This window comes from Branchiostoma lanceolatum, chromosome 6 (genome assembly GCF_035083965.1).
Source record: "Branchiostoma lanceolatum isolate klBraLanc5 chromosome 6, klBraLanc5.hap2, whole genome shotgun sequence".
Taxonomy (NCBI): domain Eukaryota; kingdom Metazoa; phylum Chordata; class Leptocardii; order Amphioxiformes; family Branchiostomatidae; genus Branchiostoma; species Branchiostoma lanceolatum.
In genome coordinates, this window is record NC_089727.1 from 6,920,600 (window position 1) to 6,932,970 (window position 12,371).

The 12,371-nt window shown below is 43.7% G+C and overlaps 1 protein-coding gene across 1 annotated transcript; it reads right to left on the minus strand.

The window, feature by feature from the left end:
* Window positions 1-1,006: 1,006 nt before the first annotated feature.
* On the minus strand, window positions 1,007-12,121 carry LOC136436329 (serine/threonine-protein kinase PLK4-like). The gene is made up of 16 exons (XM_066430202.1): window positions 11,885-12,121; window positions 11,096-11,191; window positions 10,048-10,143; window positions 9,553-9,667; window positions 9,111-9,223; window positions 8,547-8,732; window positions 7,284-8,137; window positions 6,839-6,957; window positions 5,950-6,599; window positions 5,318-5,422; window positions 4,517-4,772; window positions 4,097-4,230; window positions 3,271-3,498; window positions 2,771-2,965; window positions 2,227-2,333; window positions 1,007-1,728 (listed from the first exon to the last, which is right to left on the minus strand). Exons 1-16 carry the CDS (start codon window positions 11,927-11,929, stop codon window positions 1,593-1,595), a joined length of 3,435 nt encoding a protein of 1,144 aa, XP_066286299.1. The 5' UTR covers window positions 11,930-12,121; the 3' UTR covers window positions 1,007-1,592.
* Window positions 12,122-12,371: the final 250 nt, after the last annotated feature.

Sequence of the window (12,371 nt, forward strand, 5' to 3'; positions counted from 1 at the left end):
AGCTTCACTGGAGAGAGGATGTACAAGGGATGTGTGTGATGTAAGTTAGAAGCTTCACTGGAGAGAGGATGTACAAGGGATGTGTGTGATGTAAGTTAGAGGCTTCACTTCTATGCTGTTGTTTATCTAGCATCAGTTTCATCATTTCTGTGAAGCTAGTAGAACTGAAGCCCTTATCTTGGCTGTTTATTTAAATCCCTAAACAGATGTAAGGGTCTGGCTCTGTATTTTGTGCCTGACTCTATTCTAGTATAGTACTGTATTGCAATAATACTTGCAATACTTCCAAAAGTGAATTAGTCGTGCAATACTAGAAGTTGCAAAAAGAGACATCCTTACATCTGCTTGGACATTATGTTTAGTATTGACTCTACCAGGGTTAAAACTAATCTCCAAGCAGATCTCCACGGTGCCAAAATCGTACAAGCTAGCCAGAGAAGCTCCAGTCAGCCAGAGAAGTTGTCAGGCACCGTCAAAAAAACTCCTGCCAGTTGGATACGGTCTTTTTAACCGTTGGGTCTGCTTGGAGACTAGGTTAAAGCAACCAAATTTCAGTTGGCATCAGAGCATTGCAGGAAAATGGATGTTTTTGATTTTCTGTAATATCAGTAGAAAAACATTTTTCTGTGATAACAGCAAATTTGGTCTATGACCTAAGTTAGGTTCCACTTGCCCAGGCAATGAATTACCCCACTTTAAATTTAAATCCATCACACTTAAGTGTCTAAAATAGAATGATTTTGAAAGGTTTTAAATCCCTAGAATTTCAAACCAAAAATTCAGAAACAGATGTAAAATCATATCAGAGGGTAACATTTTTTAGACGAAGAATTTTCAGTGCACATTTTCTGACACTTTTCATTAACTTCTTTTGTCCACTATGGTCTTCTAGCGGCTACTTGTATGGAATTAAATTTTTAACTGACGGTATTCTAGGAGACATCACAATACATCTGGAGAAGATATTTCTGAACCATTGGAGAAAAAACAGGACATTTTTATGGACTGCAGTTTTTTAATTTCTTCAAGTTTATTCATCTTGAATAAAAAAATCAATAATAGTGGCCTTTGGTAATGCATATTTCTTCATCAATAATTTTCACCCATTAAACTTAGTCCTCAACCAAAAGATTAGCTATTCAGGAAAAGAATTTGGAATACACTCAGAATATTTCCTTGAACTTTTATATGTACAAATTAGATATAACAGTAGATCTACACCACTATATGTCTAATGTAGATGTATTACAAAATCTTGATAAAAACAGTCCTTTCCAGCCCATTTCTTACATTCTTGTCCACATGTTCTCCGTAATACTATTTGTAACAAGGGAATGCATAAGGAATAGCAGAATTTATGGAAGGCCAAAAAAAAAAGTTACATTGTACAAAAGTTTGGCTACACACAGACTTACAATACATAGATCTGAATTCATGTATACACAACTTAAAAATATGTACAGTTTATATCTGAGGCCCAGACACAGGCTGAAGATCCCACCGGGAGTAAAAACAATTTACATACTTATTTTATTACACTCTGGTTTGAAAATATCTTCTAACAGCTTTGCCTTTGGAGGGTTAAACTATCATTATCTGATGGCAGTCCTGGCCTGGCTGGAGGCTTGTGATGTCTGTGTCTTCTGGGCTGCCAGAGCTTCCACAATCCTGGGCAATTTCACCAGCCTCTCTCTGACATGGGCAGGAAGGGTGGCGCTTTCACCATACCTGGAACAACAGATAACATGATTGTGAGCGAATAAACTTTGTTCCAATATGTAGAAATTAAAGTGACCTATTTTCACCCCGACCAATCAAATCACGTGAATCGCATTGAAACTCAGATTCGTATCAGCCATTTCCCGACAAATTCCTTTCTAAGTTGCGTTAACGACTGAATCTGACAAAATAAACTCGCCAATGAGATGCTGGAAGGTGTCAGCTTTCCAGAGATGTTTCAGATTGGCAATTTTGGCACTTTGGAAGTAATAGAAAGTGACTGCGATTTAACGTTTCTTTTCTTTTCTTTAAACGTTAAATTGCAGTATTTAACAGTAGTAGTATCCAGTATTTGATTCTACTGCTGCTGGGGTCCCTGACACACAGGTTGGCAGCAGTCGGCTAGTCTTCACACCGCGCCTCCAAGTGGCTCTGTCCAGTGGGTCCACACTGGTTAGGCCACATTTGGGGGTAATTCAAGTGGAAGATGAAGAATGAGTTGCTCACCTATGGAGTTTCCCTGAGGAGTCGACATACTTGACTGTGGTGCTTGTTGCCATGACAACAAGCTGTGTCCCATCCTGGTACTGCACCCAAATGTCACCTGAGGTCAACTGAAAAAATTCCTCGTCATAATTGAGTTCTAGAGCTGTCATTGTTATGTACATATACATGTATATAGCTTCACAATCTGGAGGGAACTTGCAGTTTAATAGGAGGAATGCTGTAGAGACTGCCTGAAATTCTTAGGTTGAACATAACACTACAACACCAAGGCAGGATTTTTCCTCCATTAAGATTTACTTTACACAATACGGAGTTACTCAAGCAACTGGATAGATTTTGTAAACAGCCAGACATTTCAGATAGCATTCAATGTGAATAAAAGTGTTTTATTCCATTATCCATTTCTCAGTTGCTAGGGTAACTGTTGTATTGTGCACAGCTAGTCTGTATGCTAGTCTCCCTCTGTCTGGGCTTTTATGGCTGATCGGTTACGGGCGGCCGCTATAAGCACGATTCAATCAGGCTAGATTTGTCCCAAACAGACCTGCGAAGCGCGGCCGACATCCTGCACTATGGTGCTCTTCACCACCTGGCTTGCACTGGGCAGGCCGGCTGCTAGGTGGCGCTTCTCTGAGTTGGCGTCCCGTCCTCGGGCCGTCTGCGCTGGAGGGTTCCGGGTGTCAACACGGCTGACGGTGGAGGCCGCACAGCTCAGGACTGTACCATCATAGGACATCACCTGCAAACAAGGGAAAACACTCAGATTTACAATAGCTAAGAATATGCACTTCCCTACACGCTGGGTACATGTACATGTATGTGTACTCATCGCTCGGTCGCTCGCTCGCTCACTCACTCACTCACTCACTCACTCACTCACTCACTCACTCACTCACTCACTCACTCACTCACTCACTCACTCACTCACTCACTCACTCACTCACACTCACTCACTCACTCACTCACTCACTCACACTCACTCACTCACTCACTCACTCACAAATGAACGGGCAAACAAAACAAACAAACAGCCATGGTACCTACCGATGCAGAGACAGGTGCTTGGCTGGGAGAGGTGACAGTCCCTACGGTGACGTCCCTGCCCTGCGTGCTGTTGCGCCCGCCCTGTCGTGGCGAACCCTTCCCCTTCCTCTGCTCACTTCCCGCGCCTGCGGGCCGCCGGCTGATGATGGCGGGGAAATATGAATCCTCACCGCTCTTGTTCTCCGTTGCTGAGATCGCGGACTCCAGGTCCAAACAGCGCCGTCGGGCCTGTCAATTATGGGATAAAACAGACGCAAAACATTAAGAAAGAGTATCTTTAACTGTGAACCAGCGAGTGCAATGGCCTAGAGTGTCTTGCATTAGGAAGAGAAAGTAGTAGTAGTGGTAGTTTTAGTTGAGAAGTACTGTAAATGCAGAAATGTTCGCAGGGATTTAATTTCACGGTAGGGAGAAAATGGAGTGCATGTGTTGGTTTTGAGTTTGCATTTGAAACAATAGAACGCAAACATAAAACCGCTGCGAACATTTCTACATTGACAGTAGTATCCAGTATTTGATTATTTCATCTAAGTTGGAGGTTCAAACTTCGGGTGGGTCATACCAATGACTTGAAAAATGGTATAGACTGCTTTCTTCTGCTTGGCACTTAGCATTAGAAAGTATGGGAGTCAAACACACACCACTAAAGGCGGACTAGCCCCCTGCTGTTGTGACCTGTGTGGCCAAAGGAACTGAGTTGGGCACCACCCCTATACAATGTACACTGAAGGGTGAAGGAAGAACTTTAACTTTTTAACCTTAATCTGTGAATGCTAACTACTGTCAGTGCTGTGTTCCGCTCTGTTGAGATACAAGCACAACTCACCTCATGTAGGTGGTCCAGCATCTTCCTGGTGTCCATGGCAACACCCTCAGCCCCGCCCACTGCCTCCAGGGTGTAGCTCTTCCCACTGGACTCGATAACCCTGGTCTTGTCGGCTGACTGGTGGATCTTCGCCCCTTCAGATTCAGAAACACATGGAACAGGAAACATGTTCATCAATCAGCAGTGAGCTGTGATGAGTCAATCACCAGAATGAAAAATGGTTTAAAAACTGGCTTCAGCATATACCCCGGTGAAGACAAAGTGCTGTGAGGAAACTGAAATTATGTGCACTAAAAGTGCAGACTTTTCCCCTCAAGTTAGGTTGTCCACAAACAAACAGCACCGAAAAGTCTGAAGAAACGGAGATGGGCACTGCCTGGAAGGACTTTAACTAACTAACTGACTGACCCTAAGCCTTACCAGTGTAGAAACAAGCCTCGAAGTCAGGCTGTGGGAAATTCTCCATCAGCATGCACTTGGCCTGGCGCGTGTAGAGGGTCACCTTGGGGGTTTTGGAGCGCACCAGTTGGACAAACCGCTTGGCGTACTCGTACTTCTTCTTGTGCCTGGAGGGGAGCTCATGCAGCAGGTAGGTGTGGTCGTCCCCCTGGGGTGGGGAAGGGGGCCGGTCGGACAGGGGCTGGCCCTTGCCCCGGTGGGGCTGGTAGATGATCACCTGTGGAGAGAGGAAGACATGTTGCAGTTTTATTGTACATGTATACAAGGCCACACCAATCTTACTCTGGTTCTCAGATTTAGAAATCAATTCTGAACTGAGTTGCATATTATCACACTTGGTGGTAAATTGATTAATTTTGGTTCGTTTATTTAATTTCTCTTACTTGCATTGTGTTTATTTATAATTCATGTATGTCAAGGGCACCACTGCAAAGCAGTGCAAAGTCATTGAGCTTGTCTATCATGGATGAATAGAACAAAGATGAATAAAGAAAGTAGAAATAAAGTTGTACATAGACTTTAAGGGAGAGGATATAGTCAGATTCAAATTTTCCCTCCAGCATTTTCATATTGAACCCTCAGTCTCCCTACATCTTTTATTTCAAAATGTCCCAGAATACAGGAAACAAAGGTTCTCCTTCCCAAATTTAGAAAGACACTAGGAAATCTAAACAAATTTATCTTCCATTGACTTACACATGAGCAGCCATCAAGACTTGAGACCGGAGAAACCTGGACTTGACATAAGCAAGCAAGATTTACCGTTTGTCCACATGTGGATATCCTGTGCACCTCTGCCACCTGCTCCACTCCGTCACGAGGCTTCAGGAACTCTAGACACACCTGCCCGTCCTCCAGGATACTCACCTGGGGGGACAACATCTTAAGTGTCATCTCAAGGTTCATACATGTACATGAGTCAAGGGGGGAGTTGGACGAGTGCTAGTGATAGCAAGGGTGATCTTGAACCAGTTTATCTTATGACACTTTGAAAGAGTTAATCTTCCACTGGCCGTGACAGAGGCTATGTACAGAATTTAAAGGCTGTTTGGGAAATAACCCTCGCTCTTTTAGACAAGTCCAATGAACAGTGGACCACGGCTTAACGTCCAGTCCTAAGGACTCCGACCCTTTCAAAAACTTAAGTGTCTTACTCTTAAATGTTGTCTGCAAGGGACTTAGTAATTTGTAGGAGCTAGCATAAATACAACAATACCTACGTTTTAACTCCTCAAAAGTTGTTCTATGGGATTGATAGAGAGTGTTCTAGTATAAGAAATTTTACATGTAGTATGTGACTATTTAGGTATTCAAAAGTGAAAATAAATGCTTTGGCCAGATGACTATTTTCTTCAATTAGACTACCAGCAGCAGCATGAGTTTGTCACACTCACCACTGCATTTCTAGTTTTCTGCCTGATGGGCCGCAGACGCTTCGAGGACAACGGCGAAATCTGCCCCTTCCTGACCTCCTTCAGCTGGCTCATTTCTTCCCTCCTTCCATGCCCCTGATCTTCACGCTCTCCTCTCTTGCTCCCTCTCTCCTGGAAGGGCTGGTGTTCTTGTACACTCCTCCCGGAATCTCTCCTCCTCTGTGTGTCTCCAGACTTGGTTTCATTTTCCTTATCAGATTCGTAGTGATCCTGAGACAGTGGAATCTCCTTGTATAGTCCATGTTCTCTCCTCCTCCCTGTAGTGCTAGACTTGTCTTCTGCTGCAGTCCTGGAGTCCCACGCTTGTCTCCTCCCATCCCTTCTTGAGTTCTCTTCATGGTGGTGTCTCGGTCTCCTGTCGTCTGATGGATCACGATGAACGTTCTCCCTGCTGCCTTTGTGTGGAGAGAGAGGTTTCCTTCCCCTGTTGTCTTCTGTACAGTATTCCCCAGTGGATGAGTGTGTCTGTGTGATCTGCTGGTGTTCAGCACGATGTTGTCTGTATGCTGCTGTTTGTCTCTCCTCTGGCTTGTTAGTTCTCGCGGCATACCTGTCTGCATCTGTGTCTCTCTGAGGTATGGAGCCAGGAGACGGGTCTCTACGACGGGACCCTAAAAACAGTCCAGCAGGCATGTTAAGCTCATTTACACACACACTATCCGGTTTATCGTCTGTTGGTCATATATTGTCTGTTGTAAAATAGATAGCTCATCTTGCCTCACTAAACTTTCAAAAGTTAAAACATTGATACAGAGTGCAACTTTCAATAATACTATCAGTATCAGCTTGTAAAAAAATAATCTCTTGAATCAAATTTAATGGTTCCTGTTTTAAGTAAATTTGAGCTCACCTCTAGCTGGTCTGCTGTTCAGACCAGCTCCAATGTCAGCTACCCAGGATTCCGTGGGAGGGTGGGACACAGTGCTGGCACTCGGGCACTCTGATCCACCATCAAAACTGAAACTGGGGCTGGTTTGGGGGAGGGAAGAACAGTAAATGGTGAGAAACAGCATAGGCAACAGCAGCTTGGGAGACTCCAACTTGCTAGTGAACAGCAATATTAACTAGAGGCAGCATAGGGTCATGTACATTCAAACACAAAAACCCAAACTCATCGTGTACTGACTATCCAGTTAATTATCTGCTGTTTCCCGTCTTTTGAGGTAATACACAGAGTACAAATCAAAACTGCTTTTTCACTTACCATAATGACAATTTTTCATGATACGATTTGCCAATAAAGGCCATATACAGGAATATATCCTTGGAAAGAAATATCAGATAAGACAACTTACCTTGCCTTTAACCTGACAGGAGGAGAGGGTGGGTGCCTGTCCCTGGCCTTACACACATGCTCCCTCACACCTGCATCACAGGTGCACCTGGAACGGCTGCCACAGGTGCAGCTCCTCTGGTTCTCCGAGGTTCCGTACCTGGGTCCCCGCCCACCTGGCTCATCCTGACAGCTGCATTTCCTGTCATGGGAACACTCCCCGTGCTTCGATCCATCCTGGACATGAGACGAACAGTAGTGGTTACTGAGGTCGTTGTACTCTGACCTTCCACCTTGGTAACCTTGGGACCCTTGCGACCTTTGCACATCACACTGTGACCGCTCCCTCCCAAGATACGACCTTTGATTTTCGTGAAATGATCTGACAGGTTCACATGAACTGGATGCTTGAAACGACCTTGGATCATCATGAAGCAATGGCTGCTCCCCATGACACGACCTTTGAACCTCGTGACATGACCTTTGCCCTTCACACCCTGAAGTTTTCTTGTTATTGAAGACAGGTCTGTCTGTGAGAGGTGAGAGTTTAGAGGGCAAAAGGTGGATGGGTTTGTTCCGTAATGTTCCATGGGTAGGGGCATGCGTTCCCATGGAGACCGTTTCCATGGTTGCATTGCCGCTGTCGACGGATGCCTCGACGGGTCTCCTCCTCCTGCCGCCCGCGATGACGGGCTTCCTGCCGGGGTCAGCCGGGGTCATGAAGGGGTGGGAGAGGATGTCGGCCAGTTTGGGTCGGTCTGCGGGGTTCTTCCTGAGCAGCGCGGTGATGAGGGAGCGGGCAGGTGCGGACAGGTGCTGCGGCAGGTGGTAGTCCCCCAAAACCACCTTGTTCAGCGTGCTGCGCACCTGGTCCGTCTGTGGAACAAGTAGGGTGGGTCAATGTGTTAATCAAACAACATATAGTCACTTTACTCTGGTTATAAGTTCATGGTTGAAACAATGGGGTAGGCGGGCAGAAGACAGAAAAAGCATTTTCTCATTGTTTTATGTTCATGGTGAACAGGTCACCGTGAAAACCACAAACAACAATACCACCGGCACCACAAACATTCCAACATTTACAGTATGTGAAATTGAACCATGCATCTAGCAACAAGATGAAATAGAAGGATTTATATATTGATAGAACACTTGTCAACATCTAATACAATGCATAGGACATTGTTTTCATAATGAGCAAACTTTCAATCAAAGTGACATCCAGTCCAATACAAAAAACAAACAAAAAATCACCTACAAACACATGATAAATATATCATCTTACATCAAACGGAGGGCTGCCTGTGAGGAAGGTGTACAGCATACATCCCAGGGACCACACGTCCGTCTCCAGCCCGTGGGCCTTGCGGGTCACGACCTCGGGCGAGATGAAGTTCGGCGTGCCGCACATCGTGAAGTGCTTCTCGTTGGGAACCTTCAGCTGCGTGGCCAGCCCGAAGTCTGCGATTTTCTGGAAAACAAAAAAATTTTGCAAGCAATGAGTTTTAGGGCTCACCAATTTATTTTCTTACTTATCAGACACTTAAAAGTAGAATGCAAGCAAATGGAAATGAGTAAAACAGGGGACTGGTATGAAAGCTTGTATTCAATCTAGAACTCTCTAAAACTCTGTGTATCAAGGTACAGACTCTCTCATCAGACTTAGTTTTCAAGTTGATATTCCAGATTAGGATTATACTACGAGTACTAGTTTTTGATACATCTACTGAGTGCGTGAGTGAGTGCGTGCATGCGTGAGTGAGTGCGTGCATGCGTGAGTGAGTGAGTGAGTGAGTGAGTGAGTGAGTGAGTGAGTTAGTGAGTAAGTGAGTGAGTGATAGTAACGTACCACATCCATGGTGCGAGTGAGCAGCAGGTTGGAGAGGGTCATGTCCCTGTGCACGATGCCGTGGGAGTGGAGGTACAGCAGGCCCTCAATGATCTGCCGCATGAAGTTACGAGCTGTGGACAGAACACAGGGAAATTTGTGAATGATTGTGAACACATAAAGTGACAAACAATACTGTTTCAATGACAGATGAGTTAGTTTACTATTGGTAGTTATAACATGTGATTTAACAAGCAAAGCACAATTTGTTTAAAACTAGCGAAGTAATGAAGCATGTCTGACCCTCATGCCACGAGGAACAAAATACGATAAACGGGACAGTGAGTGAGTGAGCTAGAAATCCAGGAACTTAAGTATTTCTTTTGTTGTTGAGACTGAGAAAAAGGTAACAATGTTCAGTTAAAGGTAAAAGTTTGACAGCAACAACATTTGTCCTCCCTACCTTCCTCCTCGGTCAGCACCTTGCCCTGTTTCTTGAGGAAGCTGCCCAGCTCCCCGTTGTGGCACATCTCCAGAACCAGGTACACGTAGTTACTGTCCTCAAAACACGTGTACAGCTGGGGGAACAGTTTAAGGTTATATATCAATGAAGGTTAGACATCCAGGAAATAAGATACACATGAAGAGGATACATTTGTAAACATTTTGAAAAGTCAGAGGTTTCAGATAGCATCCACTATCTTTCATCAGTGCCTGAGAAAATTCTGAAGTTGAACAGGTATCTAACCAAACATTATGAATTGATATTTAAATTTGTCTTTTGTTAACTTTTAAAATAAAGACCAATTATTTTGTGTATGGGTGGTAAGTGAAAATAAAGCCTTTCCATATTTAACACGAAAATATACCATTTAACAATTAATATAGTTAGACAGATTATCTGTTTATTTTTTTTAGAGAATTAGACAGAACTAGCATGTTGAAAATGTGTACTTACCTCAAGAACCGCCGGGTGCTTCAGCTGGCAGTGGATCTCTACCTCGTTCCTGACGCGCGTCACCATCCCAGCAGCCTGCATCAGCTTCTTGTCAATCTACATCCGTGGTAAGAAGTACATGTAGCTATTTCAACAAATAACAAACAATACAATCATTTCAATGACTGATTGATCTTCAAAAGATACAAAATTGTGTATTCATTTTATGATAAAACTAAAAGAATGAATAAACAGTTTGGTGTTGGTGTTTGTTGAGTAAAAATATTAACATAAAAAATTCAGAAGTGAGTATCAAGTCTCTAAAATACATCAATAATATTACACACAAAAATGCATGTATTTTTGCTCTCAGCCCCCAGCAGGCTGCCAACATGGCTACCGTTGCCGGGGGTCCCTTGGATGTCTTCACATTGCCATGGCAATAGACCAGGCAATGCTATGAGCGCAAGGATGGCATCATCATCGAGCAAAGAAATGTGTGGAACATACTGGGATTTGAACCCTGGACCTTTGGGTCCGTGCAGAGTGGGAATGCAAGCATTATCCAACTGAGCTAGTGCTGCATACCAGTACCCAAACCTCTGAACTGGTACTGTACCTGCACCTGATGTTATATTTCGGTACACATCTTGTCTTGCATGTTGTTCGTATTCAAAGAATAGTTTTTATCATAATTGCCAACAAGTTCATTTCTCCTTGTGTAATGTGTTGGAAACAATTTTTTGGCACAGATGAACTTTCAAAGCTTAATGTTTCACACTCATTTTTGTATCGATAAAATTTTCACAACCACAACAAAATTTAAGTCATTGGTATGACCCGACCACAGTTTGAACCATCGAACTTTCCGAAAGCAAAACAAACACTCTATCCCCTAAGCCAAATGTTGCATTGGTGTTTGTCCAATGATGATGATGATGATGGGCAAATAGTAGTGAAGTCAACCATACACACTCATGCGACTGTCAAGACACTGTAGCCACATAGTTCCCGTTCAAAACTTTACGCAAGCCCATGCCCAATGATGATGATGATGATGAAAACTTACCATCTTGATGCCGACCTCCAGCCCAGTGCTGATGGAGCGTGCTCGGTACACGCAGGCGAAGCCGCCGCGACCCAGGAGGTTCAGCACATGGTAGTCCTGGGGACACGGGGTAGTTTACAGGGAGAAAATCAGTTCACATAATTTGTTTATTACAATTTGTTTGTGTCGTCTCATCTCATCTATCCCTTACGGCCTTAGTCTAACCATTTGACCGTTGGGGCACCACAGAATATCTGGCAACCAGTTTTCTCCACCCTTCTTGGTTTTCTGTTCTTCTTTATGTTTTGTGCCAGACCATTCTCTGATATCATCCTCCTATCTTTTCCATTGTCTACCCCTCTTTCAGTATTGCAGGACATTAGCAAAAAGTAGTAAAATATGACTAGGAGCCAGTGAGCTAGGAAGACAACCTAGTCCATATTGTTTGGGAATGTAATCTAAAGAGATGCATGGCTTCAGCTTGTTTTGTATGTTTCTAAGAAGCCATCTTGTTTATATATTATGTATGTGTTGCCCAACATAAGTAACAAATTATAATTCAAGACTGAAGCCAAATATCTACTTGGAGAATGGAGATCATGTGGACTTTGGTCAGTGCGAAAATACAGTCCTGAAGATCAGTGATTTTACATGTAGGACTGGCCTCCAAATGATTAAAATAATTTAAGATTCCCTGATATGTAAACATAATATTTTGATATAATTTGGTGACAGTAGACAGTCCATCAATGAAAATCAAACATTCTATAACTTTCAAATTCTAATATCATATTCCTGGGCACTGCTCACCTCTATGTTGTCCCCCAGACCGCTGGGGTCCCCTAGTGTAGACATGGTTTCTTGTGATCAGTAATCAGACAACAGTATGGGGAGGGGGGCAATCAGGAACAGCTTGGCAAAGTTAAGTTTCCTCCTTCGCAAATCGAATCCTTCCTCTACAATGACCTCTAAATAATCCCTGTAGTTAACTTTGCAATCCTGTCAAGTAATTCCTCCGTTAAAACATTCCATGGCGAAGAATTAGATCGAATCGCAGATAGCTTGCAAATAATATGGCGGGCCTTCTTTTTTTGAAAACACGCGCCGGTTACGTATTGAAAGCGAGGCTGAAGGTGAAGGGTCAAAGTGTTCTGGAGATAATTCTCGAATATTCCCGTAGTTACCCGAACAATACCGAACATACCCGAAAGGTGCCGACGACTCACCGCTTGTAGCCGAAGGGACATTTTTGTGGTGGAAAACACCCGAGGTATCACCGGAAGTGCCCGATGATGAC